At 43.4% G+C, this 23,950-nt stretch overlaps 1 protein-coding gene across 25 annotated transcripts in view; it reads right to left on the bottom strand.

The window, feature by feature from the left end:
- Positions 1 to 23,950, bottom strand: part of CELF2 (CUGBP Elav-like family member 2) — a 540,282-nt gene that overhangs the window by 167,866 nt on the left and 348,466 nt on the right. For 14 of the 25 annotated variants that reach the window (XM_033209735.1, XM_033209726.1, XM_033209725.1 and 11 more), the window contains one exon: positions 1,557 to 1,753. In XM_033209735.1, the coding sequence (XP_033065626.1) occupies positions 1,557 to 1,753 (197 nt within the window). Of the gene's footprint in view, positions 1 to 1,556; positions 1,756 to 1,930; positions 2,372 to 23,950 lie in introns of those variants that run through there. The other 11 variants (XM_033209741.1, XM_033209737.1, XM_033209736.1 and 8 more) reach the window with 2 other exon arrangements.

Raw genomic sequence — 23,950 nt, forward strand, 5'->3', positions numbered from 1 at the left:
AATAGCATACCATGGAAGTATTAAAACAAACTCTAGTCATCTCCATTTGGCAAACATGTAGGTAACCAGCATCAGAATATGTCCAATAAAGGTATTTAATATTGCTCTCATTTGTGAAGTTTAAAAATCTGCAGATTTTCAGTTATCTGATTTTTCTCTGTTTCATATAATGGGACAATCAAGTCTGTGGTGACAATATTCTATGTGCTTTTTGTAACAACCTTGCTACTATGTTTGGAAAACTAGAGTGTTACAAACACACTCTGAAGACACGCATGTCCACCTTCCTAAAAGGAGTACTGGCCAGGGGCTCCTCAGTTCCTTAAGAGGCTTCCAAAGCCCTGCCAGACCCTGGCAACAACAGGGAACAAGAGGAACAGCCCAACATTTCTCAGAGTCACAGAATGTCAGTCTTAAAGATTTCCTAGTTCTATCCTTTCACCTTGCCAGTAAGGAAAAAGCTTAGAGAAAAAAGTATGTGCCAATGTTCATTACCCAACCAAAGTGTATATACAAGCCAAGTGATGCTTTCAGAGGTCTTAGGAGAAGCAACATAGAAATAAAATAACATGCCAGACGGAAACACCAAGGCACAGAGCAAAAGAAACCGTGAGGCCCACAGAACAACAGAGGACTCCTCACCAGAGAGACTGAGAGATCAAGAACAGAGAAAGAAAAAAATTTACTAAAGCAAGAAGGTTAAAACGGCAACAGAGACCAAGTGGCAGCAGCAGAGTAGATACATTAAATTCGGTCTGCGGAGAGCTTACAAAGTAGGACTCCCGGGCACAGGAGCACCCCTCCTCACAATGGTTTCTGGGTCTTTATTTCATTAACGGCACCCACTGACCCCCATCACCGTCATCCTAAAATGGAGGCAGTTCACAACTACCAGATCCTATACCTTCATCTCAACACTGATAAGGGTGTAACACTAAGCATTTGTGAAGGTGTCCTAACTATGTCAGGCCACTAGGGTGCTGCTCCCAGCTCCAAAAGGCAGATTTACCTCATGGTCCCCACCTGACCCCCAGGAATGGGTGTCCCTCCTTCAAGGGAGCCTTTTCTCCCTCGCACCAGTGGCATCATTAACTGTTTATAAGGTACTTCGAGGTCCCCACAGGCTATGGAAAAGCGAAATGCAATTGTAATTACATGGGCAATCCTGGGAACGTAAGGGTGGGAAGAGTTAGGTCCTGAAATACAAGGCTGAGAAACGCGATTCCTCGGAGAAGCAGCCACCCCGCCCAAGCAGAGGCTGCGCTGCCTAGAAAGTGACCTCCCGGGAGCGATCACGCGCCTGGACCGAGCCTCTGCGCTCCCGCCCTGCCTCGGTCCCTCCCTCCCGCCTCCAACCTGTCCCAGCGGGCGGGCGGGCGGGCGGGGGTGCGGGGAGGAGCCGGGAGCAGCCCCTGGAGCACAGGGGCCGCCAGCACCGGCTGCTTCCAGCCCTCCTGCCTGCCCGCCCTCCCTCCAGCAGGCTGGGAGCTCGGGCTGCCCCAGCGCCCCGCGACGCCCACCTGGACGCCTGGCGACCCCCGCCCCGCGCTCTGTACCTTTACTCTGCGGAGGGTTCTGACTCCGATCCCGGAGGACGTTGATCTGGTAGACGGCTCCGTAAGGCTCAAAAAGTTCTTTCAGCTCCTTTTCCGACCACGACCTGGGGATCTGTCCGACAAACATCTTAATGGCATCTGGGTCTGGTTGGTCTGAGTGATCCAAAGCTCCGTTCATCTTGTTGGCTGTGCCGTTACTGTCAAAAACGGAACCGGGAGCTAGAGTTAGGGCGGCACGATGAGGGACAGGAAGAAAAAAATAGTGGGGGTTGGGGGGCGGGGGGGCGGGGAGGCGGAAGGAGGAGGAAGAAGAGCAGTGGCAAAGTGCCTAATGAGTCGTAGAAATTTGATGAACTAAAACAAAGCAGAGGCACCATGAGTTGCTCCTCGGCGGCGGCGAGGCTCTCACTGCGTGCTGCTGTCGAGCGGAGCCGGGGGAGCACAGGGCAGCGCCCCGCCGCCTGTCACCCAGGGCGTGGACATCTTGGAGGCTCGGGAGGCAGCTGCAAGTTAAGTGTAGGTCTAGCTCTGCAAGGCTGCCATCAACGCATCAGTGCATTATCAGCCCTTCCCTGTCTGTGGCTGGGAAAGAAAGCAGAGCTAGATGTCTGCTGGATTTCTCGCCCTCTCCCTGCCCCGCCCCCCACCCCGCCGCCCTTTTTGGGAGGTTTTTGGAAGAGAGGAGAGAGGTGGTAATAATAAAGTCACATGGAAAGAAAATGAAACACTTGGCAGTCCGTCAGATGACTAATGCAAGATGCGGGTGATGAATTTGCAGAGTGCGCGAGGCATCCATGTGTGCATCAAATTAGTACGTTGTTGCTACTCAGAATGGAAAGCGGTCCAGCTATGCAGCTCTGCGCAGCTGATTGGCTGCCCACGCCGGAGAAAAAGGCCGGAGCTGGGAGGGGGCTCCCCTTTAAAAAGCACATTGTTTATGGGACCCAGGCACAAAGGGTTTAATTCAGAGAGGCAAAGGAGATCTCAGAATTGCCTGCTTTGTGCTGGGTTAAAAAAAAAAAAAAAAAAGCAGCCCCAGAAAGTTGAGTTCCCACTAAAAGACACTGAATATTTCAAATCTCTCACACTCCATAAATTGTTCTCTGTATATCTGACTTCCAGATGTTGCACTTGAGTTCTAAACAATCACACATTTGGGAGAGAAAAAAAGAAAGTCTGCCTTTTCTTCTCCCAGCTTCAGTAAATATTTGGGGCTGACAGAGAGCACAACCATAAGCTTTTGCATATCAGTCCTCCTCAACGCTGTTTCCCAAATCCCCATTTGGAAGAGAATGCTGTATACAGCCTGCACGTCTAGTCACCATCGAGTAATACGATGATGAAGACATGTCTTTTTTTACTTGCCCCCACCCCCTTGAGCAGGAATAAATAGTAAAGCAAAACCACATACCCTTTTTGTGCTCCCCACCCCCGCCCCAAATATACCCTGAACCCAGCTACTCTGCCAAGTGACAAGGCTGAATGCCTCTCGGCAGCACTCATTTGCAGCACTGCGCGCTTGCTCCAGCTTCTCAGCCTGTGAAAATAGAAGGCGCCGAAACAAAGCAGGCAGACGCTGCCCCTACAGAGCCTCCTCCATGAGTACCGCCACCCCAAGAAGCAGAGAGGTCAGAAAGGGGACATGCTAACTAATACTAAACTGCAAGGGCCAGACATGATTTCACCGTAGCTTCCTGGTACTACTAACAAGGTAGACAAAGATCTTACAGAGAGCTACTTACTTGGTTAAAATGAACCATCAGACAAATATACCATCAGAGCACTTTAAATCTGCTGTGGGTCTAGGATGGTCCTAAGCCTCTAAAAACAAGATACTCGTGGCTAAAAAGCCAAAACCCTATGGTAAGGAAAAATCCTGAATGAGATTGAACCTAGAGAGCAAAGTGATGTCAAATACTCTTCACTAGGTCCTGGCTTCAATTTCTATTTCTTCACATCCCCCTATTTTACCACTTTATTTTTTATTCTTGAAATAAACAATCAGACTGTCTAACTTGAAGCACTTTCAGAGCTTGCTCTAATCAACCTTATTGTTATAAAAAATGTTCTGCTGAATAAAATATTGAGTACAAAATCTTCTCTCAACAATTTTGGTGTAATGTAATGCTTGTTTATGTTAGAGCTAGATTGTTTATCTAGTTCTTGTGCACCTATCCTTTTTAAATCGCTCTTTGAGAATTCAATCAACACTTGAACCCTGTGGGTCTGTGGCTGCGGTGGGGCGGAGGCGGAGGAGCCCCTTGCAGTACGGCATGTCATGTTCACACCCTGTCGGGGGTTGAGAGTGTGGCAAGACTTATTTCTGGGACAGGAAAGACTTGTGGTTACTGCTGTTGACAACCAGCTAGAATGAAAAGAGGAGAGTATTGCCACGGGTCTCGGCTAACAGAAAAGAGAAGCTCAAAAAATTGGGCTGCTGCACCTCATCTGCGGAGTGCAGAATGTAACACAATGGAGAACGGAGTGGCACTGTACTAGTTCTAGTGTCTGAACTCAGAATTCTAGAGCAAGCAGTCATCAATGCTTCTGCAAATAAGAGGCCATTTATCCTTTCTTGAAAAATATAAACTCACCAAGATGCATCAAGTAAGGGAAATAGAGGAGCTAGCCAATGCCTCATGCCTCTGGGCTGTATGTGGCTAGTGTACATATGTATTTCCTCCCATGAGCCATGCTTCACTGATGCCTGGAGACCTCTCATCTAGAGGCAGTGTGGTACAGGGGCTGTGAGTTCTGGCAGCACCCCATCCTAAATGTGCTACTCTGGGCTTCAGACTCTTCATCTGTTAAACAGGGATAGCGGACTCCATCTCTTAGACTCATGTGCTTAACACAAGACATGGCACAAAATAAGGGCTCTGTCAGTGTCAGCTATTCCTACTGTTAATTCATTCTTTGCATCTGTGAAGCATCTGAAATGCATGACCATCAAAAATCTACTTTTCAATTAAAAAATTTTTATAGTATAGACTCAAACACAATTCCTATCCTAAATAATAATAATATGTGTATTTTAGTCATCACTTATATAGCAAATATTGTGATAGGTACTTTACATTTTTTTCAACCGCCGCCCACCGCCTTTAGGCTACTTTGAAACCCACATTTACTCAGTCACATAGTGTGTCTCCATCTCCGCAGACTGCCTTCTTCTCTAGTCCTACAGAGCTACCCGTGAGCACCTCTCATCTCTCTCTACATCCTTGCCAAACTACCTGCCCTTTCAGAAGTAACTTTTCCAAAGATTTGCATCAAGTTCTAAGGCCAGAACAATCCGTTCCTTAAGTAAATCCAATGATGTCCACTTGTTGTACAAGTTAAAATATTACCACCCCCACACCTTCCTGATCAAAAGCAAAATAGGTGGTCCTATCCCATCAACCACTCTCCTGGCGCTGCTGAAATAGATGGTCCTGTCCCACCAACCTCTCTCCTGGCACTGCCGAAATAGGTGATCCTGTCCCATTGACCACTCTCCTGGCACTGCCGAAATAGGTGGTTCTGTCCCACCAACTTCTCTCCTGGCGCTGCCAAAATGGGTGGTCCTGTCCCATTGACCACTCTCCTGGCGCTGCTGAATCGCGTGCCATGAACCCCGACAGTGCTGCAGCAGCTTGGTTTACTCCCTTCTCATCCACCCAACCGAATCCTGCTCTGGACTCCCAACTCTCTCCCTGGCTGATGCTCCCTTTTAGTGGAGACTCACTGAATTCTTTCATCCTCATGGGGCTGTAGCACTGACACTTCTAAGCAAGCCAGAAATTATGTGTTCAACAGTTAAACCTTTGGAGGGACCTGCTCGAAACTATGGAAAGCCAATGTGCTCTTCAAAGAGAATTAATTACAGGAATAGACACCCCAAATCTCAGCAAGACCCTTGAGAAGATCTCATAGTTACAAGAACCTCATCTCGGGCTTAGAAAATCAGACTAGCTTGCTTCTCTTCACTCCCTAGCCATTCTTAACACCCAGTACGGTGCCTCTTACAGTCCAAGAATTTATGTCCAAATTCAAATAATATTTATTGAGGGGCTCCTCTTTGCCAGAAACCTTTGCCAAGTACTCGATATACAATACTCTTCAACGGTTCCCATTGGAATCATTATCTGTTTTGGAGATGAATCCAGTGAGAGTCACAGAGATACACTGACTTTTCCAGTGTCACATAAAAGGTGCCTAGAGAAGGTGGATGCAGTGAGAGGTGAAGGTCAGCTGTCTTTGCTTCATGTTCTGTGAGTTGGGTTTCTCCAGGTTGACGCTTCCCAACTCGGTGACCACTCACAGTCCCCGGACACATGCGCACACATCTCTGCTGGCACCTTGCCTACAAACTGCAATGAGATCCTGAGTGCCAATTCTGTTAGTACCCTTGGCAAGGAGCCAGCTAGAAGGCTCCTCTAAGACAGACGCCATACACAACAAGACCGCAAGTCTGCAAGCACTACGCCAGTGGGCAGTGGTATTCTCAGTGTCAGACAAGATGAAAATGAAATCATGTTCAGAAAAACGATGAGTGCTTACTTTTTAGTTTTAACCCAGGCACTGACCTACTTCCCTGTTTTAGAGGAAAAAGAACTAGATTAACAGAGTATATGCAAAATCTTCTGAGGTTCCTCTAAGCAGTGGACTATTATAATAATTGATTCAACATATTATTATCTTTACTAGTTTCAGGACAACAAGCTTTTATAAGGACCAGTGATTTGCAGGCTTCCTGTGGAAGAATGCAAACAAAAGAATGGAAATTTCTATTCTTTTATCTTGTTCTGTGGGCGGCTTTCTGTGTTGTATTTCCTTCATTGATATAAAAAGAACAAACTTACAAAATGGCTACGAGAATTGCCAAATGGCTATAAATTATTATACTAATGCTAAAAGACATAAAATGTCATCTTCAGAATGCATACTAAATCAAGAAGTACACAAAAAATGCCTTGTCTTAGAAAAATTGTGTGTAAAGATAGAAAATTGGCCTGGTAGTTATTATTACTCCAACACTTTTTTTTCCTTTGATCCTTGGGGTAATCCACATCAGTGCTACCCAACCTGGTGTCATGATGGAAATGTTCTGTATTTGCACAGTCCAATATGGTGGCCACTAGCTTCATGTGGCTAATGCAACTAAGGAACTGCATTTTTATTTAACTTCAGTTTACCTGCTGTAGGTACCTACAGTTTACCTACTGAAGTTTTAATTTAACTTCAGTTTACCTTTATTTACCTTCAGTTTACCTACTTCAGTTTACCTTTGTATAGTTGTAGATGCAAATATACTTGTCCTTTGCTTGGTTTTTACTGATCAGAGTTGAGATTTATCTAAACATCATTGCATGGGAGGTTTGCTTTGGAAACGCAAGAATATGCGGCCAGGAAAGCCCCATCAGTGCTTGAGACCCTCAACAGTAGGTCAGGGAACAGTGGGCCAGCAGGCCTGAGTTCTTATCCTGGCTCAGCAACCGCTTAATTCTGGGATCTGAGGCTAATCATATAACCACCCTGTTGTGCCTCAGTTTTCTCACTTGTAAAACAAAGCAAGAGGATAGGCCCCATTTGGCTCTTCATTTCTATAATCCTATGGCTATGGTCTGGACCCAGAGATTCATGGAAAAGATAATTTAGATAATATAACCAGCTGCCTGAAATCTTGGTGTGATTCCTTGCCTGTGTCCAATTCAGTCCCTCTGGCTCACAGGTGACACAGACTGCAGGCTGGAGAGCTGACAAGGTGTCACTGGCACTGTGGAGAGCAGCCTGGAGGCTCCGACAGGCCACTGAGTGGCCGCTTAATTGGGGTGCTGCCAGAGCCCCGTATCTCTCCAGGCATGCTAATGTTCTTCCTAATTTCCTAACTTCAGTCCCATCATTTCTGTAGCTAACAAGCCACTTTTTCAGAGGGCTCAGGAATCATTTTTAAATATCACTTGTACTTAATAGCACACGAAGAAACAGGCTTTGTTTGGTTATTACAGGAAACTGTCCAAGACTCAGCTGCTTAAGGCAAAAGCAAAAAGAACCTGGCGATGGGCCTGGTGCCTCTGGCGGGTAACAGGACAGACATGCAATTCATTAATATTAACAATCTCTACATTGTCCATTTTGGTGTTGCCATTATTTAAGACGAGAAATCTCTTCCCAACAGACTGGCAGTGGGGCCACTAAGGTCTAAGCATCAGCTCCTTCCCACACTGCATGCTGGAGAACACATCAGAAACTCAGGCCCCACCCCCGGGAGGCTCCCTGTCCACGCTAAACTTAGTGCAGCCTTTCTATTTAGGAAGAGGAGTCAGTGGTCATCCAACCTGGAGCTCTGTGAATTGCAACTCCCTTTTAAAATGCACTGCTTTACAGTCATCATGAAAAAAGCGTCTGTCTTCCGTGACTGCTTTTCGGCAGGGCAGAGTTTGCCACCATTCTGACGCAGCTATGTCTTAACTGTAGTGGCATCTGGGGTCGCTGGAAACTTTGGGTAAATTTAACAAAATGTTTTGTTTATCAGTTACACCACCAAAAAGATGTGAAAATAATGACACTCCCCTATTTACGTGGAAGGTATTGTTACTATTTATCATGTGCAGCAAAACCTTTTGAGTCAATGCCACATATATTATGGAATGAGGCCCCAAGTCATCTCTGAGATGGCCACACATTGGCTAGTGAATTCACACGGAAAATTAACCAGAGCAAATACCCTCAACGTTACAAAGCCAAAGCCCTTCTCCAAATGGTCAGATTGTCATTAAATAGCTTGAGCTCCTCTGAAGAAAAGGTTCAGGCTTCCCGTATGTACATATACATGTATACCTTATGATCAATCCTGCACTTTGACAAAATTAAAAACATAGTTTCTTAAGAATGTACAGGACATCATTGTTATTCACAGACAACTAAGAAATAATACATTTGTGTTCTTGGGGACAGGCATTCTGCTGGATTACCAAAGGTACTGCTGAACTGTGTTCGGTTGGGGGTCTCAAATGCTTGCCAGAGTAAAATGCACCCAAGACTTGGAGAGAACTATTCCTGCAGAAAAGGTCACAGAACATAGGCATTTGGACTCACCAAGTAAAAGGGAAACCTTATTACCTTATCTCAATGTGACTGCTAGTAAAAGGCAGAAAGCTGAAGAACTCCCACAAAGAAGTAAATTTGGAGACATCTAGGGGGTACCTGATGGCTGAACAGACAATAACCCTCCCTGCCAAGGGAGCAAGGCGGCAGCTTAAGACAGCCCTCACCCAGGCAACTCATTCCCTTCTGTGATTTACCAGAAATAGTTCAGTGGACTTCAGGGCCAAGTAGGAGGCATTTGCACAGGGAGAGGTAGGTGTTTTAGATGAACTTTTAGAAATGGCAACAGGGAAATAATCACCACAAGGAAGATTTATTGAGGGCTTCACATTCCCAAAGTGCTTTAGGGGTACACACCAATGAATCCTCTCTCCTGCGGCTGAGCTCAGTGTGACTGCCCCTCACTTTACAGACAGGAAATTATTCCAGGAGCCCCTGCTTCTGTGGTAGGTCTAGGGTATCCTTCCAGTCTGACTTACCTGCCAATGGCTTGATGCTTCTGAAGCCACCTGTTGGCTATGGGCAACTAATTGAAAGTGGCTCTTTGGATGTTTGACAGCAGACTGGTTTGGCCACCAGTTAACTACAAAGAGAATCCTTGTAAAATGATAAGATGAAAACAAATGTAGGGGGAAACTCAAGAGGGGCCGGCGCTTCCCAAGATGAAGAATGATTTTTAACACAAATGTCCCCCTGCATCCACAGTCCAACAACAAATGATTAAAGTAAGGGACCCACATCAAGAGGGGCAAACCAAAGAGACATGACATCTGATTCCCTGCAGACTAGGTTGCAGTGACTGTGCTTTTCCAGGCAGGCAACTTCTGTTTTTACCACTGAAGATACTTTGCCTGGACTTATTTATGCAAGAGAACACGGTCAGTGCGGATTCACAACCCTCTCCACGTGCTTCAGAAATGTGGGTGGCGAAAGCCAATTATTCCCCTTTGCAGAATCTTAAACACAACTGAGGTTTACCCTGAGTCCTTTTCTTTCCTTCTCATTCTCAGTTACTGAATATTTGCTTTATGTCAGGCACAGTGCTAGGTTTGAAGGTGAGAGAGCTGAAAAATAGGTCGTTGATGTCCTTCTGCTGCTCATGGCCAGTTAGAAGAGACAGATATGGACACAACATAAAACCAAAACCAATGTGATAAGGCCTATAATAGAGCAATAAATAAAGGCCTGGAGTAAGGTAGAAACAAGTGACTCATTAAGCCAAGGGGATTGGGCATTTGGCATTCTAAACCACACTGCATCCCTGTGAGCAATGTTTAAGTGAAATTTTGCAGGGGGGTGCGGTGGGTGGCTGATATCAAAGCCAAAAGATGACGGGCTGTACCATTTCACTTAGTTGGCAATCAGATTGAAACAAAACAAAAAAATTGGGGAGAAAAACGTGGCTCTAACAAGGAAGGGAGCTGGGAAGGTGGGAAACGCGGCCCCAGGGCACAGTTCCTCTCCAACCATATGTGTGAGAGGCGCGGAAGCACCAGCAAAGAGCCTGGCGCCGACGGCGATCAGGTGCATGGCTCACCTTGCACAGGGGACACAGCCTTATCCCCTAACCTGCACTTGAAATGTCACCCCCAGAGCCTGTCCCGCAAAGGCCCTTCCATTTCCACCCTTCACTCTCACACGCAGTGGGAATCCTGTGGAGAGGTCACTTATTCTCAAGTATTTGAAAATAACTGCCCTCATCCTGACCATTAAACTCTAATCTAACAGCACACTCTGGCACCACCTCAAATTCAGGATACCTAAAGTTGATCTCTTCCTGTCTTCTTTTCCTCCAATTAGCTTTTAGGCTCACTCTTCTCTGTCTTTCATACTGGCTCAAACTCCCTTCCCAACCAACAATCCATGACTGGAAATGGTGCTGCACACAGAACATACGCATAATGCGGACTGGCTGCTTGCTCTGGCCTTTCCCTTCTCTGACTGAGGAACCTCAGAAGCAGCTATTCATGGAACCCCCATCAAGGGCATGGTGGAAGCGTGAAATCCTGAAGACAGGGATGTCTCATTCAATCATTCACTTAATCAATATTTATGAAGCGACTCTGACAAATTCAAGGAGCTGGGGATACCGCAATGACTAAAGTGGGGGTAAAACAGTCTTTATGGAGTTATATTCTAGAGTGGGCATGAAATAGGCAAATAACTGTAAGTCTTATAGATTAAAAAGACCGTTTTGACAGAGAAAAATAAAATCTGCAGGGGAGGGGGTTGCTGGGTATTAAATAAGAGGGTTGCAATATTAAATAAGGTGGTCAGGGAAGGCCTCATCTGGAAGGTGAGGATAGTCTCAGCACATCCTCAACACGCGTTTACTGAATGAATAGATTTAATACAGCAAGCCAGAAGTCTTCAAAGTTGTAAAGTCAAATCACATGTCATGTGATCCGTTGCCACTATTATTAAGAGCCTCATTATCCCGTCCAGTGCTGTTCTGTTAAATTCGAGAGTCAATACACCTATTACTAGTCAGTTACTGAGTCATGCCTATTTTTCTCCAAATGCCCGCTGGGTCCACTTGTTCCTGCACAGCCACTGTCCTGATTCTGGCTATCCTCTTGTTCTCACTACATTATTATTCATATAAAACTGTTTGGTGGGCTTTCCTAATTTGGACTAAAGGACAAAGGCGTCACTGACCTTTGTGCTTGCCCGGCATCCAGAACTCCACCTACTTTCCTGTTAAATGTTGATTATCTGCCCATTCATTATTCATTTTATCATCTCTCAATGGCAGAATTTAATCTAAGCCTGGTCTCTCCTCAACCTGCTTTTGGCCTGTCTCGGTCGTAAATGATGTGTAATCAAGGAATACAACTGAAATGAAATGCCAGGCTAAGGAAGGCAGCCAGCAGTGTGAGGTTTGATGTGAACGCACTGGAGATTTCGGACGCCACTGTCTCCTTCCACTGATCTGGGAAATCAAAAGTTGACAGTCCATGGGCTATAATTACGTCATATTAATGACAGTAGTTTAGAAAGAAAACAGAACCCACTTGTGAAGACAGATATGTATTTATTACATTCAAGTGTATTTTCTTTTTCCCAAAAATGCCTTCAAACTCCAATATTTGTGAACAGTCAGCATAAAGAAAAAAAAAATGATCTTAGAGCAGCCAGAAACGTTATGTCACAAAGTTCCCATCCGGATGCTCGTGCACTTTGAGGTCTTTGGAGAACTCTTCAACCCACTCCTCCAAGATCTCTCACGCTGGTTTTCCACAGCCTGATCACCTGCATTTCAAACCCACAGAACACAAGGAGCAAATGAAAGGGAGGCTCTGCAACAGGCAGGCCCAGGTGCTGGTGGGGACAGACACCGGGGTCTGAAATTGCCTTGGGGTGGAAAGCCCACCCGTAGCAGGGACTCAGATGTGTTCCCGAGCCACTCTTAAGGACAGCAGCACAGTGGAATTATTCACTTGTATAATGACAAGCTTGTTTCATCTAAGGGGTCACATTAAGCTCAATAAATTCTGCTTAAGGAGGCTGGGAAATATATAATTTATTGTAAGAAGCGTTCCTTCAAAATGAGACAACAAAGAGAATGGGTGCCTTAAAGGAGAAGCTTTCAACTGTACTGCAAACTTAGTTAATCAGACTGACTCATTACTCAGGGATGAGCTGAGATGTTACTCTGGTTTTCACACAGCGGCGTATCAAATGTTGAGATTCCTGTACCACATAATTTGCTGTCATTAAATGCAACAACTGACTCTGCCTAAACTCTTCGGCTTTGTTTGGGTTAATACTGACTAAGTATTCTGCTGGGTTTTTCTCTACCTGTGATTGTTTTTGTCGTTTTTGTCCGGGAGAAATAAGGGCGATAGGTGGAGTACATGGGATCAATAAGTTGTTCCCTTTTGGGAGTTTGTTTTTTCAGTCAATAATGTATCATGAATCCAGAAGTAAACTTTAGGTCTTTCTCTTCAACACATCACAAAAGATGATTGGTGAGGTTTAAAAATTGGATATAAAATGCCCCCAAGAGATGACTGATACCACTAAAGGGATGAGCATACATTTCCTACAATTTTCCCGTCCGGTCACAACAAAAAGCAATCAGATGCACTACAGTGACTGCACTGAATTCCTCGACAGCAGTTCAAAACATGCGCCTCTCTGACAGTCTCAAAGCAATTTGCAAGAAGACTTCCAGAGTTCTCTGCAGGCCACCTCATCCTGCACGTTTCCCTTCCATGCAAATATGCTGGTCTGTCATGCTACAAAACCACATCTCAAAAGGCAAAGTCCAAATGACATTCTACTTCGCTGGTTTTTAAATCCCTAAATTCTACCTTAAGATGAAATCAGTACCAAATACTACATTTTGATTTGGAAATCTATAGATCCTGTCTCTTTGCTGCTTCTCTCTCTCAGCAAGTCATAAATTCCATTTATCCTCTTAAATCACCAATTAAAATAGGTTTTGACACTTAATTTGCTTATTTCTTAAAACACACACCATCAGATATAACCCCCTAAACAAGTAAGAGTAAAAGTAGAATTATGTGCTAAATTTTAATGGCTGTTATACGAAGAAGCTGAATATCATTACATCAAAATTCCCCATAGTTGATTTTTTTAAAGCCATTTCTTCATTTTTTGACACTACATCTGACACAATGAATACAGATGATCACGTGTTTATATATCTGTCTAACCGCCTTTCCCAAACACAGCCAGATGGAGTCTTTCAGACTCAAATTAATTTCAGATTAATTCACTCTGGACCCACTCCAGTTTCATGACTCTTTGCTTTGAGGCAGCAACCAAATTGATGTGAAGTCATCAACTTGAAAGAGCACAGGTTCCTCGATATCAAGAGAAAAAAGCTGTACAATTCTGCGGTTGCTCCCCCTACCCAAAAAGAAATCCATTCAGGTACCACAAGATGCCAGTTCAGGGACTGATCAACATTTCACAGTGTCAAAATCACCCAGGAAGAATTTTTCCTCTTGGATCCAAATATGATCACGGTTAATTGTACATCCAATATTCGTAATGCCTTCAGATGAGATAATTCCAGGAAAAATTAGCATCTCCATTAGTAACAATAGAACCAAGGGCATTAGGGTAAACTTGTCATATAAGCAGAGTCAGGTACGACCTGTGACACGAGAGTTAATTCTAAAGGCACAAAGCGCGTGTTCTCTGTCTCTAGCTGTAGCTACTGAAGGAACTATAAACAAATGGAGCTGGGCTTTGCATGCTGTCAATCTTGGTGGATGCCTTTATTATCCTACTTGTTTCAATTGCAATTTGGGTTTCCATGGAGACCCAACAGTCAGCTCTAGAAAATTATAAGATAAATGTCAGACGGTGATAACGGTGTTAATGAAGCTTCGGTGACAAGCAGCTCTGTGCTTCAAATAATAAGCCTATTTTCTATTAGCATATGTATAACCTGTCAAAAAAATACCTGGAAGAGAATATTCAAAAATATCTATCTATATTTAAGAGGGGACAGGTGAAAGCCCCCTCTAGAATGGCTTAAATGTGGTGGGTCAACCTGAGCAACGACAAAAAAATTAAATTGCCAGTTTCTTGGGAAAATTAGGCACGAGCCAACGGCTCTAAATGAGGCTTTAGCTGACATTCAGAAATACCTGACTTCACTTGGTCATAAAAGTTGTTCTTGTAATGTGGTCCAGGGAATCTGTTTTTGTTTCTGGAAACTAAGAGCTCTACTCGCTAAGTCTGACCGTGGATGATTAGGAGCTTTAGAGAAATCAGTGCCACAGCCAACCTCATGGTACCTGTATTAACGGAGCCCACCACCTCCCTCGGTGCTAGGTTGCTGGATAACTCTAATGGGATTGCCAGAGTCCACAGCCATCCTTGCCTATTCCACAGCCAAACAGGTGCTACTGAAATTTTAGTAGGTCAGAGAAACTGACAACTGTGACAAGAGTTACGTAAGTTTGATACATTCTGAAGACACAAGATGAGACTATGGAATTGCGAACTACAGCACAGTTCAAGGAAAGATGCTACAGAAAGTAACTGAAGGAAAAATTTCCTTTTTTGGGAGAAAAGATTACTAAGGAATACAGCAGATTTTAATTTTTTGTTCAAGTACATCCTTTAGGATTCTGAGTTAAAAGGTTAAAAAGTGACAATTAAAAGGGTGGGAAGTTAAAAGGATAATTTTGCAAGTCACAGTCTCTCCAGAAAGACAACACAGACTCGCATAGTTAATGCTATTTGACATCTTGCTATAGTCCCATTATTTAATCCTTCCCACCAGATTTTTTCTTCATTTAACAACTGTTTCCTGAGAACCTACTTGGTGTCACGTACTGTGTTCTGAACACAATGACGAACAATGCGTTGTCACTGCTCTTATATTCCTCATTGTTTAGTAGCTTGTACAACCTAATGTTCAAGGTCTTGAATGAGGTGTCACAAAGTTATTTTCTCTCTGTCCAAGCTTGGTCTAGTTTTGCAGTGACTACATGAGTACGTTTTCACCGGGCATGACAACTCTTTTGGCTGCACCCCTGCATGTGGAACAGCCCCAGTCTTCTCCAATCCACTCACTCCTACCTGACTCCCCGCCAAGCCCATTCTTCAAGAGGAAAATTTACAGGAGTCAAACCCAAGGTCTAGGATTTAACTGGGCCATGGTGCTAGGGACAGGACTTTCAGTGTAGCTTTTGAAGAAACTACAGAAATTCTTGTTCCCTGGACAGCATTTCTTTTTCTCTTTATAAAGCTCTCTTCTAACTCTGTAAGGCTTGTGTAGACTGTCCCAGGCCTGCCTCTTACTCAGAGATGGGGCTACTTCTCCCATGTTGCAAGATGGAGCATGACCACATTGAGACTCAGGGCAGAGTGGGAAAAGAACAAATGGCTTAAACCAGACACCTTTGTTTTTAGGAGAAAGAATATTCTGTTTCCTAAAAGCCCTTACTTACATATTTTTTTTCCTTGACTCAATTCACCATGAGATGTAAAGATCCAGGGACTCAAGCTAGGGTTTGGTCCAGAAACAACAACCTCATTCCTCCTTTTAGTTCAAGACTAAAATGATCTTTTGCTCTCTGTGGCCAGGTGGCTCTCTGGAGCCATAGGTTCTACACCAAGGCTCATGGCCATACATAGGGTCCCCTGTGTATACGGTACTGATACATCTGCAGGAATAAGGTGATGGAAGAGTCCAGAGTTCAAAACTCTATCCGCCTCACTCAACTGGAAGGAACATAGCCTTGCCAAAGGACAAAATAAAAACAATACAAAACAAATAATCCATAAACTGTCGACAACAGCAAAATCCTACAATATGATCACTGACTCTCACACTCCCAGGTCTCTTTCCTGGTTATCCTATCCATGGAAAAGATACAGAAGAAAAAACAATTCAAGCACACACAAAGCCTGGGATACTGGCAATATGATTCTTTAATAGGGGCCGAAGTGGTAATCTGAATCCAGTGAATATACAGGAAAAGCCATAAGGTTTAAATTTAATAACTTGATTTGAACTATGGGACCGGAGATGGAAATCTTTCAGTTGTAAATTAAGGCTTAATATTATACTACTAAAAACTGGGTGGGGAAACAGCTGTGGTCATGGAAACAGACTACAAACAGCATGCCTTTCTCATCAACAAGTCTAACCAGTTAAATAGCCTCATTCTTCCTTAATTAGTATTCTTTATTTTGCTCCTGAAATTTTTATGATCTCACAATATTCTTGAAAGGTGTTAGGGAGTTGAATATTTAAGCCAAAAAGTCACCTGTAATCATTGTTGATATTTTTACACTACTGAAATAATTACTGTTCTTTTTAATAACCACACAAAAGATCTAACTGTAGTTCTTCAGTGTTAAAATGACAGGTCTAGAGTGGGGCCCCAAAATTAATCATAATTTTCCTGAATTCATAATATTTGCTAAATAAACTCCTTGGAGAGACGGGAGTTACATATGTGAGATAAATAAACAGATTATGATTTAAGCGTTGCACAGCACAGCTTCAAAAGCAAATGCAAAAGCGAAAGCTGAAAACAAATGGCTGCCCAGGTGTTCTGTTTTCTTCCTGCTGGTTGACGTGGGGAGGTCTGGGTACACAAAGGCAGCTCAACTGCTGATCTGAAAGCCAGAGCTCAGTGCAGCCGCTGCTGGTTCAACCATAATCTCCACTTTGAATGGTGTCAAAAGTATCTTTCAGATTTTAGGTTTGTATATTTGTTCTTGCAGACCATTTTATAAGGTCAATCAAACAAAAGAAACTGAATGGGAATTCCCAAATCAATGAAGTCATTCAAGTATGACTATGAAGGAAGTCTTTCCAAAACGAGGTGGATCGCAAGTTCCTCTAAGATACGGCCTGCAGGGCTCATGTTTAGATAGCAATGCACACACTTACTATGCTGGGAGGGGCATCACGAAGAAACTAGGTCAAAATAAAGATTATAAACCATAAAAAGCGTGACACCTGTGCTCTTTCCTTCAGCTCTATGTTTTCTCTGAAAATCACAATGTGTGTGTATTTTCCAGATGACTGATTTAGGGAAAACAGAACTACTTGGAAAGATTTGTGTCTTATGTTGATAAAGACAACAACGAAACAGATATCACTGATGTTGAAAGCTAAAAACTCACCAAGGACAGGACAGGATGATACAAAAATATTAAAAATAACCCATATTAACACAAAAACAATTTTAATTCCCCTCCCAGGGTCATACGGTATCAATTTTGGAAACCACATTTCCCCTGGGAAATTTAACTGTGAGCTTTTCTGTGTCCGTATTATCAGGGATGTATTTAACAGGGGAAAGGCATTAGGGTTTTTGGAGATCAGCTGACAAGTGCTAAATATCTGAAGACAGTATATTTCCATCGGGGCAGATGCAAGATGATGAGGTAGCTTCCTAATTATGGGCTTATAATGACACACACACTTAGCGATCAGCTTGTTTTAGAGGCTTCCATTCAGAGGTTTCATTAGCAACCCGAAGAATCGTGATCTCTGTGGACAGCTTGGAAACGTTCTACCTCAGCACACAGGAACATGAGAAGCCAAAGACAGTCAGTGAGAGCAGAGCACGGGAGATGCAGCAGTAAGAGGAACACTAAATGTTTCCCAAAGCCCCCCTCACAAAGCACAAAGCCTCGGGTTTATTTAGTACGCTGCTTCTGGAAATCCCACCTCCTCTGGCCACGGGGCTCATATTTACTTTATATAAAATATTTCTTCTTGAGGAATTTTCACCTAGATTACACGAAACCCACAGATCTGGGCATTCAGCTGTGTGGAAAGTAAAACTGCATCAGCTGATGAGGATGGGGACATTTCCTTAACATACGTGTCAATAGGTCAGACGTGGTGGCTCATGCCTGTTATCCCAGCACTTTGAGAGGCTGAGGCAGGTAGCTCGCCCGAGGTTAGATTCAAGACCAGTTTGGCCAACATGGCAAAACCCTGTCTCCACTAAAAACACAAATCTTAGCTGGGTGTGGTGGCACACACCTTTAGTCCCAGCCACTTAGGAGGCTGAGGCACGAGAATCGCTTGAACACAGGAGGTGGAAGTTGCAGTGACCGAAGATCGCACCACCGCACTCCAGCCTGGGTGACAGAAGGAGACTCTGACTTGGGAAAGAAAAAAAAAAAATCTGTCAATAATGCCAGTGTGGTGGCAGGGACTGGGGAGCACTCACAAGGAGGTTACTCTCCTAAATGGGTTATAACTCAAGACAAATGCGTTCCAGCTCAGAGCCAGGTCCCTAGTGATACCAGAGTGATGAGGTTTATTGAGGCAATTTTTAATACACTAAGTGACCTTTATTGACAGGCTACTGGGCTTGTTTTGTCTGTGTGTGTGTGGTTTTTTTTTTTTTTTGGTTTGTTTTTAAGATAATAATCGATAACAACAGGGGCAACGAGCTTGGCTGGCTGGAGGCAGATACTGCTCTTTCCCCCCTTAATTAACAAAAACATTCCAGAACCCTGACAGAGAAGAGTAATGGTGAAATAAATTATGGAACCACTTATGTATGAAACCATACATTATTAAAACTACTCTAAATGGGTCCTTAATCTAAATAAAGATGGTCATTTTAGGAAGCCAGGCATCTCAAGAATGAGAAAGGACACAATGTTATTGTGACCCAAGATATAAAAGGTGGATCGCTTTGCCAGCAGACGGCGAGAGTATCAAACTGCCCTTGACTATGATTAAAATTCATATATGTCTCTAACACTGGATGAGTCTCAGCTTCAATTATTTACAGCCCTGTATTTCTGTTGGTTAAAGACAGGAGAAAGAAGCATATTGGGCAAAACTCACTACTAATATTTACACTTGGCCTATTCCAGACCAGTCGGCAAAAGCAATACCTTCCATTCCGTGCTGTGTGAAGGCAGCCATGGGCCTCCGCTGGCAAAATCTGAACAATGAGCAATGCCCACAGCATAGGGTTCTCACTGTTGCCCACAATACCAATTTAGTGTGGCGGAAATAACTTTTACTCTCTCAACGGTAATACAATGAACCTTAATCCACACATTTAGAAAAAAACAGAGGAGCCCCTTCCTTATCAAGCCATGCTCTTCTTGCCATACTGGGGTCACTTTCATGGCTGTTCATTTATGCAAATAAACAAGCAGCACTCTTGTACTCTTTTAATGTAAAATCTATCTTGCATACGGATACTATGCATACCTTCCTCCTTCTGCCCTGTGGCCCTCTAAGGGACAGAGAAGCCTCTTTGCTGCCACTGTGCCATGCCTCCTGCTGGGAGGCAGGAAATCTTGCCTTGTGTGTGAGCCCAGGCAAGGCTCTGCTTGGCAGTTTTACAGACCTGTGGTCAGGTGTTCACAAAAATGGATTTGCAAGTGATACAGTAATATGAAATCTCAACTCTATGCCGTGGAGATAATTATCATCAGGACAATTTCCTCCTAACAAAATTGGCAAACCGTGATTATGTGTGTTTCTGTAACTTAAATGCTGCACTAAATACAAGAGGAATCCACTTGCCTTGCATACACTGCCATGTGATTATGAAACACTGAACCAAATCACTTTAAAAGACTCACCCTACTTAACAAAGGCATCCTGGTTTATATGCATAAGAGCCACACTCCAAAAAGCTTATGGGGACAAGCTTTGCACAACCATTTTACTTTTTAATGACCACAGAAGCTCCTGGAGTTCATGGTATTAAAAGAAACAAAAAAGGGGGAAAGCAGCGTTGGTTTTTAACTACTTCTTCCTCTAAATCTAACAATCTTAAAGTAAGTGTTCTTTAAACATTTAGAATCAAACTAAAATGCGACCCATTTGACTTGTCCAGACACTGCTTTTGCGTCAGTACCACTACTGCTGGCATCACAATTTCTCACCAACAGTGCAAAGCCAGAGCAAATGAAAAGCTATGATTCTTCTTCCCAAAGTACCGTCCTTCACAAAAACAAAACCCTGAAAATACCAAGTAGCAGTTTTTCTTGAATCCATCACCCCTTTTTCATTTGCTGTGTATCCTGGCACCCAAGCAGAGAGCCTGGCATGTACCAGGGAGTGGGTGGGTGGACGGATCACAGATTGATCGGATAAATAAACAGGACATAGTAATGTGTCTCTTAGTCCAGGCACTGATCTCATTCTAATGACTTCCAGTAATTTTTATTAAGGCATCATGCAATCCGAATGTCAGTTTAGAGAACTACATTGACCAAATCAGCTCCATCTTCTTCTTTCAAATAAACACAACCTTTCTGATATCACACGCCATGGCTACAGAGTGGCCGCTGAACTGCCTTACTTTTCACCCATGCTATCAGGAAGTCCAGGCAAAGATAACACTGTGGATAAACACACTTGGGGATGGGGCTATGGGTTGCAAATGCAAGATGGGCTTATCTGATGACAGGGAGAGTCAAGGTGCCTCCGGCCTCATATGGAGAGAATCCTGAAAAGTCCTCTTAGATTATGAGAAAGATTCCATTATTTAGCAATGGTATATAGTAACAAATCACCAACAGAGCGCATGAGCGTGTGGCCATTGGGGAATGATGGAATGTGGCTTAGTGACCCCCCGATATTCTTCTCCAATACACTTTGTGAATAATTCCCTTCTACCAACTAAGCATGACCACACACAGGCCACACAAGGAGTAATAAAATGGAAAGGCAAAACAAAGTTGCTTGTTTAGATTATAACAAAAATATTTCTTCATTACAGAAGTTGGATTGTTTGGACCTGAAACACAGCTATGCTTACATATTATTTTATCCATTTTTTAGGATACGTGTAGAGATACAGATATATTCCGTATGTTCGACAAGATACCCTGGTAGAAAGCTTGATTAATGACACTTTGGGTCCTTTTGGAAAACCCTCACATGAACGTGTGGAAAATACTGCTAATAAGTATCATTATTTGACTAATTCATTCATTCATTAAAATGAATCTCTGTAAAATACTACAAAACATTTGTAGGAAGTGTAGTAAATGGAAAAGAGGGAGGGTTTTGATGCTTCAGACCCAAGTTCAAATCCCAGCTCTTGAAGCTTTCTTGCTATGCAGTCCTGCGCTGGGATCAGAGTGCAATCCTGGGTTGAGATCAGAGTGCCAGATCCTCCAGCAACAGAACGAGCACAAGGAGACCCACCTCTCTGTGCTGTTGTAAGGATTCAGTGGAATGTTTTACACGTCTAGAAGTACCAGAGGAGAGTACAGGTAGGTATTCTCACAATGTTCTTGGATTTTAAGTAGTAGTTAGAAAAAGAAAAAGAAAAAAGTATACATAAGGAATAATTGTTTCTCATACAATGTAAACAACGTATATAAAATCCACATTTTAAACAGAAGCTACCTGGCCTAACCTGATCCCCAGCACCCAGAACGCTACAGTAGTGCAACCAGTACTGGTAATGACACTAAAAAAGAAAAATAAATGAAGCAACTTCGTATCTACCACAGAGGCCTGGCTGGATTTTCTAAAGCATGTCTGGTTTATGTGCAGTGGTTCTACACTCAGCTTGAAGGGAGCCCTGCACAGAGTGTTAAAATCTCTCTGCAGTCACCCACAGCTCACTTCCGCTCTCCACTTCCTGCCTTCAGCGTCTCCACCCTCTTTGAGTAGCTGATTTGAGAATATAGATTTCCCAGAACAATTCTATCCTTTACTATCTCCACCCCACCAACTGGTTCTGTGCGGACAATTTTACCTGATTCCCATATTAAACGCAATCACTCACCAGGCAGTCATGTTTTCAAACGTGGGAGTCCTGCATACAACCTGCTCTTTGCTGGGTCAGCACAAAGCACATTTCAGAGACGCTCCTGAATCCTGACACTCCTGCAAACCCATCTGAAGCTCAGCCAGCTCTTTCAACAACACATAAAAGTATCTCTGCCACACAGATGCCTGAGACTCACTTATAGAGCAATTACAAACCTTGAGCAGCAGTAGTGTTTTACATTTGTTCTGTTCTGTATTTTTAGCCCGGGCTTTTTCCTTTCATGGATTATGGTAAATGTAACATTTGCTTCCAGAATGTGGGACTTGCTGGGATCATAAAAGAAAGTGCATAACAAGCAGATTACCTTTGGCTACGGCATTATAGGGAGGAACACAGTTACGCTAAGTGGATGGATTTAGTTATATTCAAATTCTATTAAGCTGCCTTGCCTTCGACGTAGAAATAAACAAGAAAGTTTTACTGCTTCATGTATTTTCAACTCTCTACTTCCCAATCAGGGCTTGGCGAGGGGTGCTTTTTTTTTTTTTTTCCTGTTTCCTGAGACAGGGTCTCCCTCTGTTACCCAGGCTGAAGTGCAGTGACACAGTCATGGCTCACTGCAGCCTCAACCTCCTGGGCTCAAGACATTCTCCCACTTCAGCCTCCTGGGTAGCTGGTACTACCGGCGTGCACCACCACGCGTGGCTGATTTTTTTTGTCTTGAAGGGATGGGGTCTCCTCATGTTGCCCAGAGTGGTCTTGAACTCCTGGGCTCAAGTGATCCTCTGGCCTCGGCCTCCCAAAGTGCTGAGATTACAGGTGTGAGCCACCGTGCCTGGCCTTGGGGGTGCTTTTATTTTTCATTCTTTGTTTGAATAATACAGTCTATGTTTTTGGAAGTTTGTTCCTGAAGTTTCTTTCCTTCACGTAACATTTTCTAACCTGCTTTCCCAACACCAATTCAACACAGGAGCATTGGAGAGCCAAGTTAAATAAGCACGATAATTCTGCTGGAAACTACATACGGTCTGTTGTGTAGACGCGTACAGTACATTCTGCACCTGGCACTGTGTTTCGCCCCCAGCAGATGACATTCCCTATGACTTTATAGCCCATGGCTAAATCAATTAATACAATATCGAGCTACTATTTGTGTATTTTGCCTAATTGCCCAACTACCTAAATCATTATGAGCAAGAGGGACGGCTTTTTCTTCTTACTCATAAGGCTGCTGCTTTTCTGACCTTGCCATGCATTAGCGAGAGAGTAAGTTGTAAATGCAGAGCTGCAAATGTCTTTCAAAGGCAATTACTGTGAAACTTTGTTCTAACATTATGAAATGTGGCATTTTCACTAGATAATGTCCATATTAAGCACACCAACCAGAGGCCTAGAGAGTGAACCCAAAAATGACAAGAAAACGTACCACTAGCAAAGCATTAACTGCAGAAATGCCAAGCAGCTTTCTCAGCCAACTGAGTGGCAGCACTGATACACAACAGTGCTGGGAATATACAATATTTAAAGAGGTGTCTCCTTCAGGTCTGTGCATTTTATTTGTTTCCTTTTTGAAGAATAAAGTGAAGACATTTACCACTCTGAAAAACGATTTAAGTCAGGTATAAACTTTGAAAAGAAATGTATTTTAATAAAAGATGAGAATAAATGCAAATATATGTCTAGAGACTTTCTAACGTAGATGCTCGGCAGAGCATTGAAAAGGTTAATGCAAGGTCTATAGTAAGACGGGTGCCTTTGGTAGGGATTTTGAAATAGTGAAATGAGCATAAAATATTGCAGGGCATGTTAAACTGCGTGGGGGCCTGAAGTTCTCAATGTGAGATATGCAAGAAACTACAAATAAGGTAAGAGGAAAGCAATGGTATGCATAGTAGAAAACATCCAACTAATTCTTCTGGGGTGAAAATCATTCCAAATGCAGATGGAGTCAGGAAGTCAGGAATGGCAAGAACTGTCTGGCCTGGAAGGGTCAGTCAGTCAGACAAAACCAGAACTTGAAGTGAGAGGAAGCACACGCATGGTGATCTTAAGCTGCAATGGTGGAGTCTGTAGGGCCCGAAAGAA

The sequence above is a fragment of the Trachypithecus francoisi genome, unplaced genomic scaffold, assembly GCF_009764315.1.
Source record: "Trachypithecus francoisi isolate TF-2019V2 unplaced genomic scaffold, Tfra_2.0 Lachesis_group9, whole genome shotgun sequence".
Taxonomy (NCBI): domain Eukaryota; kingdom Metazoa; phylum Chordata; class Mammalia; order Primates; family Cercopithecidae; genus Trachypithecus; species Trachypithecus francoisi.